The sequence below is a fragment of the Peromyscus eremicus genome, chromosome 5 (genome assembly GCF_949786415.1).
Source record: "Peromyscus eremicus chromosome 5, PerEre_H2_v1, whole genome shotgun sequence".
Lineage (NCBI taxonomy): Eukaryota > Metazoa > Chordata > Mammalia > Rodentia > Cricetidae > Peromyscus > Peromyscus eremicus.
Window position 1 is genome coordinate 127054544 of NC_081420.1, and position 14723 is coordinate 127069266.

At 39.1% G+C, this 14723-nt stretch overlaps 1 protein-coding gene across 3 annotated transcripts in view; it reads left to right on the forward strand.

The window, feature by feature from the left end:
* Phkb (phosphorylase kinase regulatory subunit beta) overlaps positions 1-14723 on the forward strand; it is a 206236-nt gene that overhangs the window by 43372 nt on the left and 148141 nt on the right. For all 3 annotated transcript variants that reach the window (XM_059264496.1, XM_059264498.1, XM_059264497.1), the window contains 3 exons: positions 676-814; positions 2237-2336; positions 12619-12726. In XM_059264496.1, the coding sequence (XP_059120479.1) occupies positions 676-814; positions 2237-2336; positions 12619-12726 (347 nt within the window). The remainder of the gene's footprint in view (positions 1-675; positions 815-2236; positions 2337-12618; positions 12727-14723) is intronic.

Sequence of the window (14723 nt, forward strand, 5' to 3'; positions counted from 1 at the left end):
CAGGGAGAGGAAAGCACTGATTTCAGACCCTTGCTATGTCCACACTCACTTCCCTGTTGCTGTCTTGCTATATAAAAATGGGATTTTACTTGAGAATTTTAAACAGATCCCCAACCTGTACAGTTCAGTAAGTGAATGAACACCTTGGTAAACACCAGTCATCAGTGAAATGCAGGTCTCTGGCCTGTTTTGTGGTCTTCCTTCTTCCTCCCTGAATTGCGGACCATTTAATTTTCAGAATGCGATAGAATTGACCTTATGACTTAGGAAGTCAATGATATCATGTATTGTACATTGCTTTAAGTATTGCTTTAAGTTTTCTCACTTAATTGAGTTTGACAAAAATATTATAGTCATATTTTTTTGGTCAGTCTTTTTTCCCCTGTGTCTGACGTTAGTTTAATAAGATTTGTATCATTTATTAATGTTAACCAGCATAATTACAAACTTTTAATGCTCTAATTAGTTGAGCACTTTCTTTACAACTATAAAGACATCTTCGTGCAGTGTGGATTTCCATTTGGCCAGGGTGAGATGAAGTGGCTTAACATCTTCGAAAGTTTTATGCTAAAGCTAAGTTTAGAAACAACAAAACTGTCAAAAATAGGATGAAGAAACCAAGAGAATGGGCTGATTGTACATTCATTCTTTGTCTTTATCTTTTTTTTTTTATAGTCAAGTCAACAATGCTGATGTATCAAAGTCCAACTACAGGTCTCTTTCCTACTAAAACATGTGGTGGAGATCAGAAGTCCAAAGTCCATGAGAGCCTGTACTGTGCTGCGGGCGCCTGGGCTTTGGCTCTAGCATACAGGTGAGCTGTGTGTGTTCTCCTAGTAGTTCCCAGTAAGACATTAAAAGAGTACTTATAAAGCACATTTTGGAGATCATTGATAAATTTTAGTATAGACTGTGGATTATATAATACAGCATCAACTCTTAAGTGTCTTGAGTGTAATTTATGGTTATGTAAGAGAATGCCCTTTTTTTTTTCCTCTCTAGAGATACTTGTAATGATGTTTGTAGCTTTCAAATAGTAAAGAAAAATTACACTGAGATATGGAATATAAGACAAGATACTGTGAATAGCTGGTGACTCTAGATAAAGAATAAGTGGTTTATTTATTGTAGTAGTGTTTTAACATTTTGCACATTTGAAAGTTTTGAAACAACACAGGAGCAGAAATTGCTTTAAGAGAGTAAATGCTGCAGAGGGGCTAAAGTCAGACCGCAGCCTGTCCCAGAGACCTCTGAAGAGAATTGAGTCTTACTTTGCTGGGCACACTATCCATGCAGAATTGGTGGGTGGTGCTGCTTGCCCATCTGTGTCTGATATCAGGGAGAAAGAGGATACAGGACAAATGCATGCTATGCTTACTTTAATGCCCACATTCAATAGGCTCAAAGATGTGCCAATTGTTTACGTTTCTGACATTCAGCCCCCTCTATATTTGAGAGCTACAGAAACAGAATTTAGTATACTTTATTTAAAGAGGCATGGATAGTTTTTATCAAGTGGCAGTGATCCGCAGATATTTAAGTGAAACAAAGAGTGTGTCATTCTTTTTTTTTTAGCATTGGTTATTTCTTCTACCTTTTAAGGTCATTCATAATTAAAGACATTTTTTTTTGTCCAGAAAGAACATTTTAATCTAGTTTAATGATTAGATTTTGGCTGTTATTTTTTTTTAAAGCAAGAGAAGTTAAAAAAAAGATCAGTTGATTTTTAAACTAAAACTGAAACTTGATGCCAGAATAAACCATAAGATGTGTGTTTAGTTGAGGCCTCTTTAAGGACTGATATGCTCCCTGGGGCACAGGAAAGAAAGCTTATGCCTACCTTAATTTCTGCTTCTTTGAATCCAATCGGGAATTACATATCATAAAGAGATAGCTTGTCTGCATTTTGTAACAGTGAATTTCAAATAATTGTGGGTGATTTTTTTCTAGTGTAGCTAGGTCATTGTAGAAAATTCCCTTTTAAAAAGAATTGACTCACCCTTGTGAAGCAAGGAAAAGCTGCACAAGTTTTACCATGAGTGGTTTTTTTTTTTAATTTTTTAATTTTTTTTTAGTTTTGCCTAAATCTGTTGGGAAGATGAAACTTCCCTGGCAGAATTAGTAGATGTCACCAGAACACAGGATTAGTCAGTAGTTAAATACTTAATTATCAAAAGCTCTACTCTCTTTTCAAATGCAATTCCAATTTGTTTCCTGAGTTATCTCTCTCACCCAGGCGCATTGACGATGACAAGGGAAGGACCCATGAGCTGGAGCATTCTGCTATAAAGTGTATGAGAGGAATTCTCTACTGCTATATGCGGCAGGCTGATAAGGTAAAGCATGTGACTGAAATTCTCATATCGTTCTAAAGGATTAATTTAACCAGTACTGCTACAACATCTTTGAAAAAGGGAAAGCCACGTCTTAGGACAGGCCATGGAGTTTAAATCAGCCTCTCCCTTCCCAGCCCAAGCCTTTGAAATCCTGAAACTGAAGTAGCACCTTCAGTGAGAGATGATTGAAAATTATTGTTTAGACTTGAATTTGTGTTCCTGATTTGTTTTTTGTATGATAAAGATCCAGATTCTCAGGAAGCTATCAAATACGAATAATTCTAAACAACTTATTATTTAAAGACTATCTTTTTCAACATTAATTTTGGATATGTGAATTGCTGTGGCAAAGGGGAATTTTTTTTTAAAGTATAATGTCTCATTCATTTGCATGCAAAGAGGCCAGGAATTACAGCTTTAGGAAACAGAACCTTAGAATGTTATATGGAAATGAAAGGAACAATACACCTAGCATGTTTGTCTAAACTGTAAAGTTCTAGACAAATATAATACACTGTTCTCTTTACTTACCTATTATGTTGAGTCCCTAACTCCTAACACCATGTCCACATATATACTTTGATGTGTCATGGGTTGCTAAGATGACATCAGCTGTAATGATTCTCACAGCACTCATCAAAGTCATAGTTTGTGGTTCATTATAGCAAAAAGAGACAGAGCATGATTGAACAAGGAGGCACCTAGCAGTATGTAGGAAACAAGGTACCAGCTTCCCAGAGCAGCACATGTAAGATGCTGTATGCCAAAGTAGCTCATTCGAGCTCTTCCTCCTCCTCAAGATTTTTATTAGTGTATGTACCCTCTGCCTACACCTTAATTCCAGACTCCCAAGAGAAAATTTGGTGTAGCCTAAACCACATTAATTTAGATATGCAGGCCACTGTTAGGAGAGAATAGTGGAATCCCTTCCAAAATACAAGTTAGCACATGGGGGCCAATGGTTACACTTGTGAACGTTCTTTTCTGAGGTTGTCAGGTGCAGGCTTACTGTGCCAGCTCTTTTCAGGACAATTGACAAGTTAATACACTGGCTTCTAATCTTACCAGATGTGTCAATTTAGATACGTTAACTTCCACATGTTTCTGTTTTGTTGTTGTTGTTTATCTGTAAAGTATGAATCACAGTAATACCTGCTTCATACTGTGAGAAGAATGAAACAGAGTATAAAAAGTACTTGGTACTGGTCCTCCAAGTATTAATGTTTACCCTCTCCCTTTAGAATGTGCCCTTCAGATGAGTTTCCAGCTTCTTGAGCAAATATGTTCAGCAGTGATCTCTTAGTGTTGTGTATTTCGTGACCATATGAATATATTGGGTTGTTTGTTTTTTTGAGACAAGGTCTCTCTGTGTAGCTTTGTGCCTTTCCTGGAACTTGCTTTGGAGACCAGGCTGGCCTTGAACTCACAGAGATCCACCTGCCTCTGTCTCCCGAGTGCTGGGATTAAAGGCGTGCGCCACTTCTACAAATGTGATAGCAGATTGACTTTCTGAGATCTATCTTTGAAGTCACAACTTTAAATAGTACTATATTTTTCCAACAGAATACAGCAGCAGCATTAGTTGGCAGAAAAAGTGTACTTAGTACTAGCTGAAAGGGAGGCATCCAACAAAGGCATCTCTTGTCTACTGAGATCTGATTTTGCAGATAATTGTTGCAAAGATTGTTTAGATGTTAAAAGAAAGTTGTATGTTGTACTTTGGTTGCTGGAATTAATCTAGTATGGCACACATTAAATTGATGTAATTATGGTTAACTTTTTTTAAGTGTAATAGTACTGTTCACTTCCCAAGTATCCCTCCATGAATGCCAAGTAGTTTTATAAGGCCAACATTTCTCTTTAGGAAGTGTTATAAGAGCCATGAATTTCATGTGCTTGCTTGCTAAACAAGCTGATAGACATAAACTGAAATTATTTATCAAATGAAATGTAGTGATATAATGGCATAAAGCTCTCTCCCCAACTCTGTGGTATGATTAGCCAGTGTGTAATGGCCCTTTCTAAATATTATTCACTTTTACCAAGTAGTTACCATAATTATGTTTTCTTTTAAGTAGAGCTTGAGTTTAACTTAAACTATTTGAAATCCCTCAAATTATAAAGAATTAATATTGCTTTCCATAGGTATTATTAATGTAGACCATTAAAATAAATGGTGAGTTGAATCATTTTGAGTTTTTATCTTGCTAAAATTACTTCCCTAAAGGAGGCATAAACAATGCCCACACCTCTCTCTAGAGTGCTAATGACAAACTGAACCATTTCACTGAAGTTTACTCTAGAGAATCAGTGGGTTTATTAGGATGACTTACAGTGCATGGGTGAGGGGTTATGGGCAGGAGTATGTGTGGCCCTCAAAGCAGCTGCACTGAAAGGTCTGCACCCAGCATGGATGGTGACTCTCCCATGGCTATATAGATGGAACCTCTCCTATGTAGATGGAACCTCTCCCTAGTCCTCGCTAGCCTATATAGTCTAGCTCCTTTCTGAGTCCATCCACAATCAGGGTAGAAGACATAGAACTAGCTGGTAGGGCAGGAGTTAGATGTTTGGGTGATGAACCATGACTCTCCTTGTACCTACTGTCAATAGTCAGCAAGCCCAGCGGTGATGATCTTTTCAGCTAAACTCATGAAGATGGTGGCAGAGGTGACTCAGAGAATCGTCCTGTACAGCACTGTCTATACCACATGTATGTCAGGGTTTCAAGTATTTTTATTGTCTTAACCTTTCTTGAGCCCTATGTCTTTTTCAAGTAGGGAATTGGACTATATTACTGTAATGCACATGGGGTGTGAGGGATGATTCAGAGCTTGGATGTTAGACCTAGATGAATGTAGGTCACCATGTTTTGTATGAACTCTTGCTGGGGAGATGGGAACAAACATCTACTCAGAAAGGATATAAACAACAGAACAAAGTCCAATGTGGCAAACCTATGAGTTTCTTTTGCTTGCCTACATGGATGAAGGGTTACTTATACAGCATAGATGACTCAAAGCAGCCATAACACCAAAGAAAACATCACTTCAGCATGGATGACAACTTACCCATGGCTGCAGAGATGCGATCTCCTTTTCAGTTAACCTTCCACACTATATACTCTACCATCATTCTAGGCCACAGACTGCATAGAGATAGGTCACACTTAAAAACAACTGTGATGGAGATATAGGAGGGAGAGAAAGAGCCCTCAGTTGAGGGTTGACGTCAACCCTCAGTTGAGATTAACAAGTCAGATCTATTTATTTATTTGTTCGTTTGTTTGTTTGTTTGCTTGCTTGCTTGCTTATGTGTTTGTTTTTCAAGGCAGGGTCTCTTTGTAACCCTGTGTGGAATATTTGTTTAACTAGGCAAAGATGTGTCACCTTTATTTATGTTGCATTTGTTTAACTATGTAAAGGTGTGTTACATTTTTTTATGCTGCATTTGTTTAACAATGTAAAAATGTTTTGCTTTGCCTGCCTAAGGCACCTGATTGGTCTAATAAAAAGCTGATGGCCAAAAGCTTGGCAGTAGAGGGATAGGTGGGGCTGGTGGGCAAAGAGAATAATAGGAGGAGGAATCTAGGCTCGAGAAAAGGAGAGGAGAGAGAACAAGGGAGAAAAAAGAGGGAGACACCCAGGCCGCAGGCCAGCCAGACACAGAGGAAGCAGGAAAATAGGACATGCAGAAGGAAAGAAAGGTAAAAAGCCCCGAGGTAAAATGCAGATGAGAAGAAACAAGTTAATTTAAGTTACAAGAGCTAGTGGGGCAAACATAAGATAAGGCTGAGCATTCATAGCTAATAATAAGCCTCTGTTTCATTATTTGGGAGCTGGTGGTTGAGAAAGCCTGCTACATAGCTCTAGTTGTTCTGGAACTCACTCTGTAGACCAGATCACAGAGATCTGCCTACATCTGCCTCTGGAGTGCTGGGATTAAAGGTGTGCCCTTGCATACCATGCCTAGCCACAGGCTGGATCTTAAGGGTCTATTCTAGATAGCACAGCAGCTCTGATGAAGGGAGTTTGTTTCAGTTTTGTATATGTTTCTGTGATAAAATATCCTGACAAAAAGCCACTTGGGAGAGAAAAGGGTTCATTTGGCTGTCAATTCCAATTACAGTCCATTATTTTGGGACTGCCAAGGCAAGAAGTCACCCAACAAATCACATCCCACCCACAGTCTAGAGCATAAAGAATAAGCACATGCTCTCTTGCCTGTTCCCACACAGCTAGCATTCATTCCCTCTTGTGCTGTTCAGGCCATCCCCACCTAGACTGTGGTGCTGCCCACAAGGTGCTGAGTATTCCTACTGCAATTAGACATCAAGGCACGCCCCTGCAGATATTCCCACAGGTCAGCCTGATCTAGATAATACTTCAAAAGGACTGCACAAAGATTTCTTGTTTTTGTTTGTTTGTTTGTCTGGTTGTTTGTTTGTTTGTTTGTTTCGGTTTGAAACCAGCACAATGGTAACAGTAGGAGAAAAATAATCTCAATATCATGCCTTTTATTGCTTCTCCCCTTCTGGATGAGTCATTTTCTTCATGAATCTATGGCAATAGACATTTGAAAGGAGTGAGTTCTCACTTTCCCCCATAATTCAGGGCCAGACTTGGTGGCAAGCTCATTTCTAGGTCTTTAAAGAGTAAAAGTATCTTTTCAGCTTTTCTTACAAGTAAAGCAGGCACATTTGTGTGATTACGCTGTTTGGCCTCAAGCCTTATATTCTTTCTCTTCTGAAATCACTTCAGAATCTAGAAAGTTTGAGCTTCTTTTCTTTGAGTGAGTGAGTGAGTGAGTGAGTCTGTCTGTCTGTCTCTCTCTCTCTCTCTCTCTCTCTGTGTGTGTGTGTGTGTGTGTGTGTGTGTGTGTGTGTGGTGTACTCCCTGACATTTTTGTAAAAACATTAGTTAGAAGATACTTTACATTTGTTAGACAGTTGAGATGAGTACATGGCATTGTTCTTCATTTGTAGGATATGAACAGAATCATTTTGTGTTTTATTATCATGTCTGGGCTATTGTTTATTAATGTCTTACTTCCTAATATTCTGTTTGCTCTTGTCCTGTCTGGTTTTCTGTCAGCTTGCCACAAGCTAGAGTCCTTTGGGAAGAGGAACCACAGTTGAGAAAGTGCCCCTACTATATCAGCCTGTAGGCAAGTCTGTGGTGCATTTTCATAATAGGTGACTGATGTGGGAGGACTTAACCCATGTGGGCAGTGCCACCCCTGGGCTGGTGGTCCTGGGTTCTATAAGAAAGGAGGCCAAGCAAGCCACCAGCAGCAAGTGAGTCAGTAAGCAGCACTTCTCCACGGCCTCTGCATTAGCTCCTGCCCCCAGGTTCCTACCCTGACTTCCCTTTGGCTGTGATGTGGAGTGTAAATGAAATAACCCTCTCCTTCCCAAGCTGGTTTTGGTCATGGTGTTTCAGAAACCCCAACTGAGACAGCTCTTTTCTTATCTTCCTGTGGAGAACACACAGAGCTCTCATGGCTGACGTGCAGTTGGCCTGGAGAGAGGGCTTTCTGTGATTGTGCCTTGTGCTTAACTTCATCCAAAATGCTGCTGAGTAGTTCTAACCAAGGAGAAATCCTGAAATTTTGTAAACTTTGTTCTTCCAGAACACTTAGAAAGATGGGATGATTATTTTCCTCTAACTGTGTGTTTTAAGGCTATAATTTAAGAATGGATGACAAACTAACCATCCCAAATAAGCTATTTACTCACAAACGAAAAAGTTTTCAGGAAAAATTTAAAATACAAGTAAAATAAAACTCTGATATAGTTTAGAAAAATTTGCTCTAATCGTTTTCTTGATCTTTACTTGGCAAATGCTAGGAAGCCTATAAAATACTAATTAATGTGTTTTGTTTCTTGACTGTTTTCAAGAGTACATTTTGTTTGAAGTTGACATACAGCATACCCCATTAATTTTCAAAGCTTACAGAATTAGATTTTTTTCTGAAATCTTAAATTACTTGTCTTTTAGCAGCTTTGAAATTCAAAGCCTTTATATAACTCCCCATGTGAGCATCTTTAATCATTTAGCAGTTAGTTTTCCCCTGACACACTGGTTAGAAATAAAGTCTCCCACTGGCTTCTTGCATGTCTTGAAGACAAGTGACAAGCATCCTCTTGTCAGCTGCAGCTGTGACCTCATTGACCTGACAGGACCTCATCCTGTGGATCCCTATTCAGTGGGTGCACTGTTAGCTGTCAGCTTGACACATGTGGACCTGGAAGGAGCAACCTCAATTGAGGAATGGAATCACCTCCATCAGATTGGCCTGTGCCTGTGATTAATGTGGTAGTGCCCAGCCCACTGTGGGCAGTGTCACCCCTGGGCATGTCTTTGACTATATAAGAAAGCAAGCTGAGCAAGTTGTGGAAAGCCAGCTGGTAAGCAGTACTTCCTTCATGGTCTTGCTTCCTTTTTGCCTCTTGTTTCCTGCTTGAGTTCCTGTCCTGCCTTCCTTCAGTGTTGGACTGTAACCTGTAAGCTAAATGTCAGTCGATGTTTTATCGCAGTAACAGAAGAGCAAGCTAGGACAGAAGTTAGGTACTAGACAGTGGGGTTATTGATGTGATGGACCTGACCATGTTTTGTGGGGAGGATTGTGGAAGTGCTTGGAGCTTTTGGCTGGGAAGGCATTGAGTTTAATAGGCTGTTCTTTGAGGGGTTGGAGATAAAAGTATTGAGAGAAATTCAGGCTATGGAAGCTTGACTTGGGAAATCTCAGGGAAGTTTGAGTGTTCCTTGAGGACTCTATTGGGGCTGTTCCTGTGATATATGTGAATGAAGAATATGTGGAAATGAAACATGGTATGCTTTACTAGGGCAGTAGATGCTGGCTGCTGGGGCTGAAAACTCAGTTGTGGTTAATAGAAGACTAGCATCATTGAGGGAAGTGTTTCCTCAGGGTCAGGAACACAGCAAACTAGGACAAGAGGGAACATGAATCTTATTTCAGTTCAGCTATATTTTAATTAGGAGTCTAGGATAATGTTCATTTCTTTGAGATAATAATCATGGCAGTAAGAAAGGAGTGACTTTTGCTTATGCAGTTCCAGGCTGGCTTATGTTCTTATATGGAAACAGAATGTCTGTCTTCTCTGAGTCCCTCAGTTACTTTATACATGGAAAATATACATCCCCAATTGTCTCCTCATTTGTTGTTTTCTTAACCGACTATTTTTTTATACTTTGACAATTTTGTACATATAATGTGTTCTGATCATATCCACCCCCACAGTTCACCCTCACTTCATGTCTTCTACTTAAAAAAAAATCATTTATTTACTTATTTATTTTATGTTTATGTACCATATGTGTGCCTAGGGCTCTTGGAGGCTAGAAGAGAGTGTTGGATAACCTGGGCTTGGAGTTACAGATGGCTGTAAGCCACATGTATGTGCTGGGGATTGAAGCCAGTGCTCCTAACTACTCAGCCATCTCTCCAGCCCCTTCTACCTTTTCTCCTCCCTATTTATTTATTTATTTATTTATTTATTTATTTATTTATTTATTTATTAAACCTTTGAGCCCAGTTAGTGCTGCCTGTTAGAATTTTGACTGCCTTGTTGGCTTGCTCTTATATGGGTAATTGTAGCTGCAGTGAGTCCATAAGTGCAGTGACCATGTCATGACCAGAAGACTGCATTTGATAGCAAATCGCCTTGTATTCTCAGTCCTGATATCTTGCTCACAGACCCTGACTTTGGTTTTGTTGATGTTAGTCATATTTGTTTGTGCAGAGCCATGGGTGTTGTGGAATATTATTTTAAGATGTGTTACATTTGTTTATGCTGTGGAACATTTGTTTAATATGTAAACGTGTTGAATTCTTTCATGTTGCTCATGTGCCCATCTGCAACACCTGATTGGTCTAATAAAGAGCTGAACAGCTAGCCAAGAGCAAGGCGAAGAGAAAGGATAGGCAGGGATGTCAGGCAGAGAGAATAAATAGGAGAAATCTGGGAAGAGGAGATGAAGAAACATGAAAAGGAGGAGAGGAGGAAGCTATGGGCCAGCCACCCAGTTACACAGCCAGCCATGAAGTAAGAGTGAAAGTAAGATGTACAGAAGTAAGAAAAGGAAAAAGCCCAGAAGCAAAAAGTAGACGGGATAATTTAAGTTAAGAAAAGCTGGCTGGAAACAAGCCAAACTAGGGCCGGGCATTCATAAGTTATAATAAGTCTCTGTATATGATTTATATGGGAGCTGGGAGGTGGGCCCCCAAAAGAGTAAAGAGCACAAAGAGTAAAAACAACCAACTACAATGAGGCCAGGTGTCTCAGTCCTAGAATAAAACTTTTTGTCATGATGGAAATGCTCTGTGTCCATATTGAGCATATACAGTTCCCCTATGTGGCTATGGAGAAATTGAAATATGGCCTGAAATCTACATACTATTTCCTGGAATGTACATCTCTTAACTGACTCAATTTTAATTAATTATAATTTGATTAGTCACTTGTAAAAAGTGGCTACCATTTTGGACAAGGTAGTTTCTAGGGTCATATCAGAGTGAACAAAGGAGAACCTTTCTTTATTCACATTACTTCTAATATCTACTGTATGGATGTTTAACACGAAGCAAATCTTCATTCTGAGACATCCAGCATTCTGCTGTTTCATTTAGTTCTACCAGCAACTACCTGGACTCAGTGGAGATTCTGGAGGCTGAAGGCTCAGTATTCTAAAACTGTTGCTGACTTCAGAGACCACTAGCAAGTAGTGGGCCCCCAGGTTACCTACATCTGACTTCACTATGAATTTGAGTTCCCATGAGTTTTCCTTAGGGTCAGTAGTTCATTTTAACAGTTCATGGAATGAACATTGGCATCAGTAAATGTAATTCAATTGAGCATGCCCTGAAAAGGGATGGATGTTTCTGTCTTTGGAGTTATCTCTTAGATTGTTTAGAATTCATACTTTGTAATCTACAGCGATTAAGGGAGGAGCATTGGTCCATAGTCTCAGCTACTCCGAGAAGTAGATAGATCCCCTCAGCTTGTTATTTGAGACCAGATTGGCCAACATAGCAAGAGATAGCAAACTGGGGAGAAAAAAAAAGCAAATTATATGTGATTAGTAAATAAAAATGTGTTCTATATCTTCATAGAATTGTTATCTTGGTAATTATGTCTGGGTGACAAATGAAAATGTATTTGCTATACCATAGTGAAAATGTATTATCCTTAGAGAAAGAAGTCAAATCTGAAGTTTGGAAACTTAGCTGCATTAAAATATAGTCTAAAGTACTTTTCCATTTGACTGTCATGTTAAGCGTTTCCAGGTAACTGTGTAGTTGAGTACCATCACAGGGACCTTATTTTACATAAGAAGTACATACTTTACTCAAAATCAAATAAGATTAGCTGGCAAAGTAGCTCAGCAGGTAAAGGTGCCTGCCACCAAACTTGATGACCTGAGTTCATTTCTCAGGTCTCACATGATGGAAAGAGAGAACTGACTCCCACAGTTGTCTTCTAACTTTCAATAGCATGTGTGGCACATGTATGCACACTGACTTAGAGTTTCTATTGCTGTGAAGAGACACCATGACTACGGCAACTCTTACAAAGGAAAACATTTCTTTTAGGTGGCTTACAGTTCAGAGGTTCATTTCATTATCATCATGGTGGGAAGCAAGGCAGCATGCAAGCAGACATGGTGCTGGAGAAGGAGCTGAGACTTCTTACATATTGACCTGCAGGCAACAGGAAGTTGTCTGAGATACTGGGCATGGCTTAAGCACATATGAGACCTCAAAGCCCACCCCCACAGTGACACACTCCAACAAGTCTATACCTACCCCAACAAAGCCACACCTCCTAATAGTGCCACTCCCTATGAGCTTATGGGGGCCAATGACATTCAAACCAACACACACACACACACACACACACACACACACACACACAAACACAATGTACTCACATACTATAAATAAAATGTAAAAACTCAATCAAGTAATATGTAAAATATTGCAACAAACTGTTACTGTCATGTTCACGTCGTACTCCCTACTCCATTCGAATTCCGTGCTGTGAATACCATCACTTGACAATTACGTTCACTCTAATAAGTTAGTCATTATGAACTTTGTCTATCACAGTTGCTTAGAAAGGGTGATATTTCTACTTAGTTCATTCCCCAACCTATAAGCTTTAGCTTTCCTTATAAAAAACTGCTTGAAAATAAGTAGCATTCTTAATTTTAAATGAGTACGTGAATGAGCATCATTCATATTTTATATTTGATTGTAGGTCCAGCAATTTAAGCAAGATCCACGGCCCACAACGTGTCTTCATTCCATCTTCAGTGTGCACACAGGAGACGAGTTGCTCACCTATGAAGAATATGGCCATCTTCAGGTAAAAGAAAAATTAAAGATTTATTTCTCTACCATTTGCATTCCATATCATGGCATGTTTGAGGCTGCTTACACTTTTTCAAAGTAAATTTCATAGCTTGAAAATAGTAAAGTAAATGAACCCTGAAATGGAAAAGAAATTTCATTGGTAACTGACAAGGCTGAAGGAAATGCTGTCATGGAATACTAAAACATACCAAGTTCATGGAGTGATCAGATGGGTTATTTCTCTTTGGAAGGTGCATGCCTACTTTTTCTTCAGTAAGTGAAGCTTAATTATATATTTAAAAGAATCTCTACACTTGAAAATAAAAGGCATCGACAGGGGTGTTGTAGCCCACTAGGTTTCCTAGTGGCTGTACTTAGCAGGACTGCATAAGAGGATGATTGGACCATGGGCCTGGGGACCAGGTGACTGTAACTAGCAAGGGGGAGGTCTTTTGCTCCACCCCTTGGCATTGTTATAAATAGACCTTTGGAATAAAGCTCTGGGCTGGTGGATAAGCATCTAGGACCACCCGAGTCTATCCTGTGTTTTCTCTCTGTTTCTCTCCTCTCTGTTTCTAACTAAGTCTCTTATTCCTCATTCCTCAAGAGTTCCTGGGGTAAATAAGTGTGGGGGCTGGTCTCCCACACAGGGGTGTAACAATTATTTAGAAGTTTTTGTTGGACCACCAATCATTTTTAGTATATCAACCCCCAGTAAGGCTAAACACTTCTATGGGAATATCACAGACATTTTTGAGACCTATTAGCTTTGTGTTTTGTTAAATTCTATACCTATGCTAACAGTATATCATAGAATTTTTTGCTTTGTTTTCACTACCACCCCCATATCTCTGTATTTTAAGATGGATATCTTGTGGCTTGTTTGTAAGATATAAATATTATATATACTACTTATCCTTAACAGATTTTCTTTTGGGTTACCTGTGTGTTGTTATTTTGGAATAAGGTACTTATTAATCATATATTCCTTACTAAAAATAAGAGTTTTTCTTGTGTGTGCACATACATTTACAGGTGTGCATGCACATATATCTATATATAGTACGTTATTGCCATACAGAGGCCAGGGACAACCTCCAGTGTAATTACCTGGGCACTACCCAACTTGAGATAGGGTCTGCCATTGCTTTAGTGCTCACTGATTCGGCTGGGTGGGCTAGCTACTGAGCCCCAGGGATCTGTCTATTTTTTGCCTCCCAGCACTAGGATTACAAGCGGGTTCTACCATGTCCAGCATGGGTTCTGGAGATCACTATGTCCTCATACATGGCAGGCACATTACCAGCTGAACTATCTCTCCAACTGAAGTTTCTCTTTTCTATAGTTTCCCCACCCTGTTTTAAATATCTTATTAAATTAGTGAATCAGTTTAGTGGATTGTATTGTTATTTCTACTTAGAAGATGGAAACTTACCTTCAGAAATGAAAGCTTGTTTATAAATTTGGAAGAATTCCAAACTTTCATATGCTGTCTCCAAACACAGAAAATGCTGTACCCATTTCTTTTCTTTCTTTCTTTCTTTCTTTCTTTCTTTCTTTCTTTCTTTCTTTCTTTCTTTCTTTCTTTCTTTCTTTCTTTATTTATTTATTTATTTTTTGGTTTTTCGAGACAGGGTTTCTCTGTGTAACTTTGGTGCCTGTCCTAGATCTCACTCTGTAGACCAGGCTGACCTTGAACTCATAGAGATCCTCCTGGCTCTGCCTCCTGAGTGCTGGGATCAAAGGCGTGTGCCACCACCACTCGGCTTGCTGTACCCATTTCTATGTAGCAGGAACTTTGGTTTGTTTGTTTTTAATAATGATGAAGTTAAATGTATTTTCTAAAATCTTTGCTATAGATTAGTAAAATCAAAATAAAAAGTGTGTAACATTAACTTTCCTTTAAACAAATAAGCTTTGGGTTAGAGAGATGGCTTAGTATGTAAAGGTACCTGCCACCCAACCTAATGACCTGGGAAGGAGAGAACCAACTCTGAAAATCTGATCTCT